Below are 13,113 nucleotides of genomic sequence, written 5' to 3' on the forward strand. Positions count from 1 at the left end.
TTCTATCTATTTGAGTTACTTCAGGGTTGAATGAACGCTGGCGCATGTGTCTACCGCTGCTCACCCACAGAAAAACTTTATCCTGTGATTGTTAGCTAGTTAGCTGTTGGATATATGGCTATCTATTAGCTATCCATTAGCTAGCTGGCTAGCTATTAGCTGTCTAGCTGGCTGGATGTACGCTGTCTAGCTAATGGCTATCTGGCTATCTATTACCTATTTATTAGCTATCCATTAGCTAGCTAGCTTTCTATGTATTTGAGTTACCTCAGGGTTGAGGGAAAGCTGGAGCATGTGGCTGCCGCTACTCACCCACAGAAAACAAACTTTATCCTATGACTGTAAAATGCCCTTGAGAGTTTTGAAAGGCGCTTAAAAATTAAATGGATTATTATTATTATTATTATTAGACAGAACAAAAGAGGTAATCAGATTGGTTTCAGGGAGTAGTCTACTACCCAACCTTCGAGCAGGGTATCAAAGCACTGACACCTTTGTCCATTAGGGATTGATTTACAGGGCCAGAGTTACCAGCACAACTTTAGTTCGCTGACAAAGCTCCTCGGATGAGGGGCGAAATGTCTGACACCTTGAAAGAAGGTCAGATGACGGCTGAAGAAACCTTTTCCTCGATGGGCCTATATAGCAGAAGCAGCTCTCGATGAAAGAGAGGATCAAAGTATCCTTTTCACCAATGGATCAGGGACGTCATGGTGGAAATGTGCATGTTTGCTACAGGCTAAATGTTGAAAGCAAAAAACATGAAGTGGCTAGCTATCTGTTGGCTATATATTAGCTATCTACTAGCTGGCTAACTAGCTTTCTATCTGTGTATTTAATCGGGGCATTCAGTGTATTAGCTAACTATCTAGCTAGATATTAGCTATATAACTACCTAGGTGGCTATCTATCTGTTGGCTGTCTATTAGCTATCTACTAGATAGAAAGCTAGCTAACCAGCTGTTAGCTAGCTTTCTATCTATTTACTTCCGGGTTGAGTGAACGCTGGCGCGTGTGGCTAACGCTGCTCACCCACAGAAAACTTATCCTGCGACTGTAAAGTGACCTTGAGAGTTTTGAAAGGCACTTATAAATGAAATGGATTATTGTTATTATTATAATTGTTGTTTTTATTGATGATGATGATGATGATTATTATTATTATCATTTTTATTATGATCCATCCATCCATTTTCCGTACCGCTTATTCCTCATTAGGGTCGCGGGGGGTGCTATCAGCCTATCTCAGCTGTCTTCGGGCACGAGGCGGGGGACACCCTGAATTGGTTGCCAGCCAATCGCAGGGCACACAAAGACGTACAACAGTCACTCTCACACTCACACCGAGGGACAATTTGGAGTGGTCAATCTGCCTGCCATGCATGTTTTTAGAGTGTGGAAGGAAACCGGAGGACCCGGAGAAAACCCACGCAGGTCTCGGGAGAACATGCCAACTCCACACAGGAAGGCCGGACCGGGACGCGAACCGATGACCTCTGCACTGTGAAGCCGGTGTGCTAACCACTCAACTACTGCGCCGCCCATTATTATTATTATTATTATTATTATTATTGTTGTTGTTGTTATAGCGATCAAGTTGAGTGTGTGTGTATACCTTGAGGATGACGTCAGGTCTTGGAGGTTCTACAGGAGGAGACCAAACATCTCCTCTCATGGACTGTGTGTGAAGACGATATCTGAGGTAAGCGCCGTAAGACGAGACCGTGTCTCCAAGATAGGCCTCGGGCGCATGCCAGTGAAGGTCCTGGTACACATCAGGAATGTCGCTAAGATCAGCCTCCACCAGGTCCTGATCGGGATACACCTTGACCGGGACTTCCTGTTTGTCGGCGCCGAGTAGCTGCCAGCCTTCCATGTTCATCATCTTGACAAAGAAGAGCAAGGGCCGTGGTGGATCATCTCGCCACAAGAGAAGACAGACGTTCAAAAGTGGATTCCATCCCATTTTGTGCTACCTCGCCGTATCTCTTGTCTGAACTCCTGCAGCGATCTGTGGCGCGGAAGCAGAAGCAGCTGGTGCAACCTTTGGGGTTGGTTGGGTCCAAGTGGAAGGTGCCCACTCTGCACTGATCACAGCGAGAACCCTGGACGTTCTCCTAATGGTCAACCATTAAACACATAAGTCATCCAACAGCTAGTGATCTCAAAGGAAAGATAATTCGTTCCCACACCAACACTAAGTTGCTCACTATTGGCGATCCATTAGCTATCTAGCTATCTGTTCGCTATCTATCCAGCTAGCTTATAGGCTGGCTATCTATTAGCTAGCTGGCTGGCTGCCTATATACAGTAAAGTCTCGTTATATCGATATCGGATATATCAATAGTCCCGATACTATTTCTATGCACGCACGGAGAAAATTACATGCAAACAGGGTCGGATAAATCGATAGTCCCGGTTATATCGATATTTTTTCGGACTCCCTTGAATATCGATATAACGAGACCTTACTGTATTAGCTATCTAATGGCTAGCTAGCTAGCTTTTTATTTATTTGAGTTATTCGGGGTTGAGTGAACGCTGGCGCATGTGGCTGCCACATGTGGCTGTTCACCCACAAAAAAACTGATCCAGTGACTGTAAAGTGACCTTGAGAGTTTTGAAAGGCGCTTACAAATGAAATGTATTATTATTATTATTATTATTATTATGGCGGCAGAGTGGCCGAGCCGAGTTGGGCCGTCCGTTGTGAGAAAGGTCGGAGATGCTAACGATGCTAACAAATTAGCTTCCGTGCTCACCTTGCACAGACATTGTCCGGTGAAAGCGTCGCAGATTTCCTCTTCGGTCCCGGCCTCGTTGCAGTCGCACGCTTGGCAATTTGGATAACCGTAGAAACCGGAGGCGCAGCGCTCGCACTGGCGACCCGCCACGTTGGTCTTGCATCTGGCAAGCGGGACGCAACAACAAAAATCAATCAGACACAACAATGAAAGTTAAAAAACACAAAATTTAATACAGTGATACCTCGGCTTATGAACACATTAGCTAACGGACTTTTCGCCTTATGAACATTAAATTTGCGAGAATAGAATCTTGGCAGACAAACTAGTTTTCGGGAAACACACGGAGCGCCAAAATGGCTGCCGGACTAGTTTTCGGCAGAAGAACACCAGACCACACGCCTGAACAGCGGCACAGTGGCTGGCGGACTACTTTTCCACACCCACGTTCTTTGAGTGCAGACATATAGTTTGTTATCGAGTGGCGTACTTTTGCTCTTATGGGAGCGAAAAAGACCCCACCATAGGCTAGTGTTAAGCCAAAGAGGACATTAAAGAAAATGACAGTCGAGCAGAAGAAGGAGATCATGGAAAAACACAGAGGTGTGCGTTTGTGCGACTTCGCCTCCCAGTACCAGTACGCGAAGTCAACCATTGCTATGTGTGGCTAAGGGTGTTTCTGTGTTGTCTAAGCAACGGTCTCGGGCAATAGAAGTGGTTGAAAAGCTTCTGTTGATTTGGATTAACGAAAAGCAGCGAGCAGGGGACAGTGTGAGTGAGGGTATTATCGCCGAGAAAGCACGGAAACTTCAATCATCAAGTGGCAACGATATCAATGACCATCACAAAGGTCAATAAAACGATTTGATTATACAGTACATTTTTTATTTAATTAATTACAATATGATAGCACATTTATTATAATATTTTGCATAGTTTTATTTAGGCTATTTAGGCTTATTTCATACAAAATTGCATTTTATGGGGACCTTGGAACAGATTGTTCTCATTTTAATGGTTTCTTATTGGGAATAAATGTTTGGAAGACAAACTTTTCACCTTAAACACACTTCCTGGGAACCAATTAAGTTTGTAAGCTGAGGTATCACTGTACATGAAAAAAAACGAGAACACCAACAAAAATGAAGAACAAAAAGTCTCAAATTCATTGAAAAAAATGACAACTTGGAAAAATCAATTCAATAATGTTTGTGTCACAGACAGAAACATATGTTCTATTTTGATGACATTTTCACCTGAAATACCAATCAGAATGAGAATGACCTTCCATGAGCCAACTAGCTAGATATTAACTGTCTAGCTGACTGGCTGTAAACTGTCTAGCTGATAGCTATCTGGCTATCTATTAAATATTTATTTGCTATCCATTAGCTAGCTAGCTAGCTTACTATCTATTTGAGTTACTTCAGGGTTGAGTGAACGCTGGCGCGTGTGGCTGCCGCTGGTCACCCACAGAAAAACTGATACTGTAACTATAAAATGACCTTGAGAGTTTTAAAAGGCGCTTAAAAATCAAATGGATTATTATTATTATGGATTGAATGTGCCTTTATTAGTCTCGTAGTGGAGAAATTTATATTTATTATTATAAATTATTATTATTATTATTATTATTATTATTATTATAAATTTATATTTATTATTTAAATATAAATTTCTCCACTACGAGACTAATAAAGGCACATTCAATCCAATAATAATAATAATACATTTGATTTCTAAGCTGTCTTTTAATAAAAAGAGATTGTCTGACATTTCCTGTAATCACGTGAATCCGCTTCAATTCAAAGCCACGACATGTTGTAGACACGAAGACAAAAACATTTTTCCCCTGACCTGCACTGTCCACTGAGGTGGTCGCAGCTGACGTCAGGCGCCACAATTCCGGGGCGGGAGCAATTGCACACCTCACAGCCGACCAGCGGGTGGCAGCCAAATGTCTGCGGCTCGCACTGGGTGCACTCGGGTGGCAGCGTCCGCGGCGGGCAGATGCATTCGCCCGACGTGGGTTCGCACAGCCTGCTGCCACACTTGCACGCTGATAAACAAACAAAAATACAATGATGAGATGAGAATGACAAAAGAGAAAAAAGTCTGAAAAAAAGGCATACGTGGGGCGCACACGCATATATACTGTTCATATATACAGTAAAGTCTCGTTATATCGATATTCAAGGGAGTCCGAAAAAATATCGATATAACCGGGACTATCGATATATCCGACCCTGTTTGCATGTAATTTTCTCCGTGCGTGCATAGAAATAGTATCGATATAACCGGGACTATCGATATATCCGATATCGATATAACGAGACTTTACTATATATATATATATATATATATATATATATATATATATATATATATATATATATATATATATATATATATATATATATACACACACACACACACACACACACACACACACACACACACACACACACACACACACACACACACACAGTGGGACCTCGGTTTACGAACCCCTAGGCTTACAAACTTTTCGGTTTACGAACGTTACATTTATGCAAATTTTACCTTGGCATACGAACTATTGTTCGGGATACACACGGATCAGCCCGTTCTCCAAACAAGGACTTTTTTTTGTCCTCTATTCCCCGCCCCCAGTCGTCGGTTAAAGCCACGTGATTGGTCAAGAACGCAGCAGTGGGGGATGGGGTTATAGACAGAGAGGGAGTGAGGCCGTTCTCCAAAAAACAAAATGGCGTCTTCGGTTAAAGCCACGTGATTGGTCAAGAACCCAGCAGTGTGGGGGGGCGTTAAACATTAAAGAGACAGGCAGACAGAGAGAGCGAAAACACACACACACATGAAAGGGAGAGGACATAGCTTGAAACAAAAAAGGGGGGAAAAAAGTTAAACAGTGATAAAATGGATAGAAAACAGTGAAATTTGGACACATTTCAACTTTGATAGTTCAAAAGCAGAGTATAGACTGGAAGGTTAAATATCCCATCAATCAGGATCCACAAATAACCCGCACAAGTCATCTGTACACTTGATGCAAAAAGCTATTAACCCAGCTAAACAGATCACAATTGATGAACTAGATACAATTATCACAGAGAAAGCACCTATAAGGGATCATTCCTCAAGATGGTGAAAGAAGCCTATGTTCCTCATCAAGTGTTTAATGGTGAGGAAACCGGACACCCCATTCCACCAAGCCATTAACGACCATCACAAAGGTAAATAAAATGACGTTATTGGACAGTACAGTTTATTTCTTTAATCATAATACTATAGCACATTTATTATACATAAAAGAAGGTATATTTTGTGTAGATTTAAGGCTGTGTCCTACATACTTGGCAATAAAGATGATTCTGATTCTGATTCTGATTATGTTTTATGGGGACCTGGGAACGGATTATTCTGATTTTAATGGTTTCCTATGGGAAATTAATTTTTGGGATACACACTTTTCGCCTTACACACTGTCTGGGAACCAATTAAGTTCGTAAGCCAAGGCCCCACTGTATATATATATATACATACAGTAAAAGTCTCGTTATATCGATATCGGATATATCGATAGTCCCGGTTATATCGATACTATTTCTATGCACGCACGGAGAAAATTACATGCAAACAGGGTCGGATATAGCGATAGTCCCGGTTATATCGATATTTTTTCGGACTCCTTTGAATATCGATATAACGAGACTTTACTGTATATGACTTCAACAATATGTCAGAATGTATTATTTCAAATAATGTGATAATAATAATAATAATAATAATAATAATAAATTTGAATTCTAAGCGCCTTTCAAAACTCACAAGGTCACTTTACGGTCACAGGATAAGTTCTTCTGTGGGTGAGCAGCGGCAGCCACACGTGGCAGCATTCACTCAACCCGGAAGTAACTCAAGTAGATAGAAAGCAAGCTAGCCAGCCAGATAGCTAATAGCTAGTAAATAGCAAGCACGTGATGATAATAATAATAATAATAATAATAATAATAATCTAATTTTCCGTACCGCTTATTCCTCATTAGTGTCGCGGGGGTTGCTGGAGCCTATCTCAGCTGTCTTTGGGCACGAGGCGGGGGACACCCTGAATTGATTGCCAGCCAATCGCAGGGCACACAAAGACATACAACAGTCACTCTCACACTCACACCTAGGGACAATTTGGAGTGGTCAATCTGCCTGCCATGCATGTTTTTGGAGTGTGGGAGGAAACCGGAGGACCCGGAGAAAACCCACGCGGGTCCGGGGAGAACATGTAAACTCCACACAGGGAGGCCGGACCGGGACGCGAACCGGCGACCTCTGCACTGTGAAGCCGGTGTGCTAACCACTCGACTACCGGGCCGCTCTAATATACTACCCCAGTATAATACTAATAATAATAATAATAATAATAATAATAATAATAATAATAATAATAATAATAATAATACACCCTCTAAAATCCACCCAAAGCTCCACAAAAGCGAACCCTTCGGTCTATTCAACCTGATGTGGCATATGCCACACTGCCACAAGTTGTCTCCGTCATAACACCTGATTTTTTTTACTCGTCCGCTTATTCAAAAGGTGGCGTTTACCTGTTGCGATCATCATCAATGGCATCTAAATCAAGATCATCCAATCAAAATGATGCTTTCCGCCAACTGGCACCAGTATCGTCCAATTTAAATTGTACTTTGCGCCAACACAAGCCGAAACAGGAAATGAACAGCGAAAAAGCAAGAATACATATCTGGTCATTTTGGTCTGAAAAAGTCGGAAATTCACAGATGGGGGGATAATTCTCATCCCTGAAAATGACGCCGTCAAAATGGTGTCTTATGGGTTGGCGGAACATTTCAAAAGTCCAACTTTAAAAAGTTCTTGAAAGAATGACGGTGCCGTTTCAATATGGAGGACGTTGAAGGATTTGTGGGGATACTCACGCTTGCAATGGGGGAAGCCCCAGTAACCCGTGGCGCACATGGAGCAGTCGCGACCAATCACGTTGGACTTGCAGCGGCACTGACCGCCAAAGGCGGCGCAGGAATCGCTCTCGGCGCCGACCTCGTGGCAAGCACAGGGCAGCGCACCGTTGTTCACGGAGGCCGACAGCGATGTGGCGGCCCCAATGCAGAAGGACGAAGCGCTGGATGGACTGTGGGGGGGAGGGGTGATAAAAGCGTCGGTCGGTCAGTGTGCGGAGAGGGAGAGAGCGAGAGAAGGAGAAAAAGAGACAGATTGAGAAAGTAAGTGAGAGAGAGAGTGCGAGAGAGAGAGATAGGGAGAGAGATAGGGAGAGAAAGAGACAGAGAGAGAGAGGGGGGAGAGAAAAAGAAAAAGAGAGCGAAAGAGAGAAAGGGGAGGGAGGGAGATTGAGAGACAGAGAGAGAGGAAGGGAGAGATTGAGAGAGAGAAAGAGAGAGACAGACAGACAGAAAGTGAGAGAGAGAGGGAGAGAGAGAGCAGGATTGAGAAAGTGAGTGAGAGAGAGACAGAGAGAGAAGGAGGGAGAGGGAGAGAAAGGGCAAGAGGAAGCAAGCGAGAGACAGCGAGAGAGAAAGGGCGAGAGAGGGAGAGACAGATTTATAGAGAGACAGAGACAGAGAGAGGGAGATGGAGAGAGAGAGATATTGAGAAAGAGGGAGAGACAGACAGAGAGAGAGAAAGTGAGAGCGAGAGAGCAAGAGAGAGAGAGAGAGCAAGAGAGAGAGAGAGAGAGAGAGACAGAGAGAGAGAGAGAGAGAGAGAGAGAGAGAGAGACAGACAGAGAGAGAGTGACAGATAGAGGGGGGAGAGAGAAAAAGAGAGAAAGAGAGTGAAAGGGGGACAGAGAGGGAGAGAGATTGAGAGACAGAGAGAGAGAGGAAGGGAGAGATTGAGAGAGAAAGAGAGTGAGACAGACAGACAGACAACAGACAGACAGACAGAAAGGGAAAGAGAGGAAGAAAGCGAGAGACAGCGAGAGAGAAAGGGGGAGAGAGAGGGAGAGAGAGATCAATAGAGAGAGATCAATAGAGAGACAGAGACAGAGAGAGAGGGGGGGAGAGAGAAAGAAAAAGAGAGCGATAGAGAGAAAAAGCGGGAGAGAGAGGGAGAGAGAGAGACAGCCAGCCAGACAGACAGTGAGAGAGAGAATGAGAGAGAGAGAGAGAGAGAGAGAGAGAGAGAGAGAGAGAGAGAGAGAGAGAGAGAGAGAGAGAGAGAGAGAGAGAGAGAGAGAGAGAGAGAGAGACAGAGAGAGAGAGTGACAGAGAGAGGGGGGAGAGACAGAAAAAGAGAGTGAAAGAGAGAGAAAGGGGGAGAGTGAGGGAGAGAGAGATTGCAAGAGAGAGAGAGACAGAGAGAGAGAGAGGGAGATAGAAAGAAAAAGAGAGCGAAAGAGAGAAATGGGGAGAGAGGCAGAGAGATTGAGACAGAGGGAGAGAGAAAGGGAGATAGAAAGAAAAAGAGAGCGAAAGAGCGAGAAAGGGGACAGAGAGGGAGAGAGATTGAGAGAGAGATGGAGAGTGAGACAGACAGACAGACAGAAAGTGAGAGAGAGAGAATGAGAGAGAGAAAGGGAGACAGAGACAGAGAGAGATCGAGAAAGAGGGAGAGCGGGAGAATGAAAAAGCAAGAGAAAGAGACAGAAAGAGACAGAGGGAGAGAGAATGAGAGACAGACAGTGTGGGACACAGAGAGAGAGAGATAGAGAAAGAGAGAGAGGGAAAATGGAATGGATACGGATTGATTTTCAGCATTTTTGTCCACGACATTCATCAAGGAGGAGACTGTGCTGAGCGGTTGCACCTTTTCGGCAGCATGAATATGCCAGGACTGTTTTTGAATGGGAGGAATGTCGGTGCCATTCGACTGTCATCGCTGGACAGCTCTGGGGCCATTGTGCTTTTTTGCGCCTGTAATGGGCAGCATCTTCACAGCCCCGCTTTGTTCAGCGGAAAGGTCGGTGCTGTTGGGACAGTCTGCGGTTGGATGGATGCATGGCTTGAGGAGCCCGCGATAAGAAGAAAGGAGCGCCGATGCGTATGTAGAACTGTCGCGGCTTGGAATTGAAGCGGATTTATGTGGGACAGGAGGATGCTACAGCTGCATGTTTGCTTTCAACGTTTAGCTTGTAGTCGACGTGCACATTCCCCCATGATGTGAAACTGCTTTGTGTAACAAAGAGGGTACAGAAAGTGCTTAAGAATGAATGACTCTCTGTGTCTTTGTGTTGTCATGTTATTTGTTATTTAATTGAAGCGAGAGTGGCTGCCTTTCCAGCAGCTCATGTATTTTGTTTTTCTACTTTCATTCCTTTCATAACTTTGCTGCTGTGAAATGTAAATTTCTCCACTGCAAGACTAATAAAGGCAAATCCAATCCAATCCAATGAGAAAGCAAGAGAAAAAGACAGACAGAAAGAGAGTGAAAGTGAGTCCCCCCCCCCCCCCTCCAGCGACTGACTTGATGGAGAAGCTGTTGAGTCCGCAGCGGCTGATGAAGTGGTAGGATTTGTCCAGAGGTTCCTCACGTAGATCGCTGGAACTGTAACTTGACTCGGGCACCACCAGCACGTAGTCCTGGAAAGACACCCAAAACAATCCAGGTTGCATTCCAGTACTGAGCTCCATTTTGAATTGTAGTCCACTTTCAGACTCTGGATTTGTCATCATTGACCTTGGAAACAAAGACCATTTTGTCAACCGAGAGACCAATCATGTCCAAACCTCAAACATCTCAACTTCTTCAACTTCTTTTAAAAATATCCATTTGATTTCAGTTTTTCTGTGGGAGAGCAGCGGCAGCCACACGCGCCAGCGTTCACTCAACTCGAAAATAACTCAAATAGATAGAACGCTAGCTAGCTATCTAATAGATAGACAGCTAATCGATAGCTAATATGTTTTCTGACTCAAATAGCAAGCTAGCTAGATAGATAGTTAGCTATCTAGATATCTAATAGATAGCTAGCTATCTATATAGCTAATAGATTATAATATTTAATTATTAATAGGTAGATAGCCAACTTGTGGAAGTTCGTATGCACATAAAGGGTCTCACACTTGACCTCATATGCTACTCTGGATTGTCTCCTTCCAACTGCACAGTTGTTGAACTCCCAATAACAGACCATTACCTCGTTACTGCTAACGTTTCCATCATACTCTCCACCACCAAAACACCCCGTTCTATGAACTTTCGTAACATCAAGGGCATTAACGCGGGCTCTCTTGTTTTAATATTCGTCTCATTTTCTCTGGACCCAAGCTCCTCTACTGATGAACTGGTTTTCCGCTACAACTGGGACCTCAACGACATTCTGAACACGCTCGCTCCTGTCAAATCCCGCTCTGTTTTATTTACTCGTTCTGCACCCTGGTTCAACGCTTATCTCCGCTCCATGAAATCGAAAACACGCCAGCTTGAAAGACTTTATCGGAGAACCAGACTCACTGTTCACAAAGATATGTACACCGCTCCACTTTCTCTCTACAAGAACAGTATCTCTCAAGCTAAGTCACAATACTACTCTGGACTCATTGACTCAAATACTGGAAATACTCTTGCTCTCTTTTCTCTTTATAACAGAATCATTCAACCCCCGTTTCTCTCCCCACACACACTTTTATTCCTCTGACACCTGCAATATTCTCCTTCTATTCGTTTCAAAGTCAAAAGTCAAAGTCAAAGTCAGCTTTATTGTCAAATATGCTAATATGCATGACATACAGCACAGACGAAATTAATGTCCTCTCGGACCCAGCGTGCAAGACATGCAAGGCACTTATAACGTGGCTAAAAAAGACATACAATTGACAACAGACAATACATGTAATTTCTGTATGTAAAGTGAGGTAGTGTCGTATGGAAAGTGAGGCAGTGACGTATGTAAAGTGAGGTAGTGACATATGTAAAGTGAGGTAGTGACATATGTAAAGTGAGGAAGTGACATATATAAAGTGACGTAATGTTTTCTAAAAAAGTCAACAAAATCCACCAGCATCTTGACTCCTCTGTACCCCTCCCCTCCCCCAACCTTCCTACCCCCTCTCATCTCTTATCTTCTTGTGATTTCCCTCATCCCTCTACAACAGGCATGGGCAAACTACGGCTTTTTAATCCAGCCCGCCGAATTTGTCCAAATTATAGTTAAAAACAGTGCCTGAAACTCATGACAAAAAGTTAGCGGACAACAGGGCAGACAACAAAGTTGCCTGCCCCATTTTTCACAACTTGAAACACAATAAGACGACTAATCACATTAAAATAAACATTGTCACAGTAAGTATTGTGTTTTTTTAATTAAGGATGTACCTAACCACAAATGCTACCTTGCTTAATTTACGGCAAATGTCCATGGCTGTAGATTTTGTTGCAGTAGTCATTTGTCATCATGGTGCACAAGGCAATGTTTGCATTGCTTGCATTGCTTGCTACAAGCCACTAAGCCCCTTTCATAACTCACAGTTACAGTCACGGTTTAATGTAAATTTACGTTTTGTAGCGTCACATATGTTGTTAGCTTCTTTTGAATCTTTCTTCTGGGCTAAGGTTCTGTGCATCTATTTTGGAAAATGATATGCAAATGCACGCTTATAACGCTTGCGAAAGTCCGGAAGAAAGAAGCAGGCTTCTGATTGGCTGCCGTGCAGAGTATGCAAATTTCAACTGCAGGTAGCCTATGTCTGTGTGCTTGGCGACGGCACACGTGTACTGTTTCACGCGTCAAGGAGAGGGTGTCCGTGGCGAGTTAGTAGAGCGCGCTGGTCAAGACAATCCATCCATGATTTTGCGGAATTTAACACAAGTAGGTATTATTGAGCTTGAATATTTCGTTGTGTAATAATGTTTTGAATGTTGAAATGTTTTTCAATAAATTTTGATTTCTTCAACTTTGCACCTTCGATGGAAACGTATTAAAACAGACGCAATCTTGATAAATCAAAGTACATATGTTATTTTAATCTATTTCCATTACCTCCTCCCAGTATCTGCTAAATAGAATGTAAACGCCATATCTTGCATATTCCTTGAGACAAATTTATTAACTGATCAGGGATATTTTTCACATTTGAAAGACAGTTAATAAATTGGGTTGTAGTGTTCTTACTGTGCTGTGAAGTTTGTACACACTACATTTAAAGGACAACCGGCACCATTTTTTTGTTTCCTACTGACATCAGAAAAACGTTTTATAGAATCTAAAATACCCAAAACACGCAGGCTGATATTTTTAGTCAAATGAAAGACACCAATAAAAATGACTTCAAAATGAATCCGAAAATGGCCAGTTTCAGAAAGTCCCACCCCCTTGTTCGTGACGTCGCGCCAAGACGTCTTGCCTTGCTTGAGAATCAAAACAATGGCTTCAGATTCGGA

General features: G+C 43.1%; 1 protein-coding gene across 1 annotated transcript in view; it reads right to left on the bottom strand.

Moving 5' to 3' along the window:
- lama5 (laminin, alpha 5) overlaps nt 1-13,113 on the bottom strand; it is a 223,022-nt gene that overhangs the window by 89,238 nt on the left and 120,671 nt on the right. Inside the window, exons 34-39 of the mRNA XM_089015936.1 lie at nt 10,198-10,313; nt 7,695-7,906; nt 4,603-4,804; nt 2,764-2,908; nt 1,977-2,117; nt 1,616-1,885 (exon numbers count right to left, since the gene is read on the bottom strand). Of these exons, the coding sequence (XP_088872062.1) occupies nt 1,616-1,885; nt 1,977-2,117; nt 2,764-2,908; nt 4,603-4,804; nt 7,695-7,906; nt 10,198-10,313 (1,086 nt within the window). The remainder of the gene's footprint in view (nt 1-1,615; nt 1,886-1,976; nt 2,118-2,763; nt 2,909-4,602; nt 4,805-7,694; nt 7,907-10,197; nt 10,314-13,113) is intronic.

Source organism: Hippocampus bargibanti, linkage group LG01 (genome assembly GCF_051943395.1).
Source record: "Hippocampus bargibanti isolate YZ-2025 linkage group LG01, ASM5194339v1, whole genome shotgun sequence".
NCBI lineage: Eukaryota > Metazoa > Chordata > Actinopteri > Syngnathiformes > Syngnathidae > Hippocampus > Hippocampus bargibanti.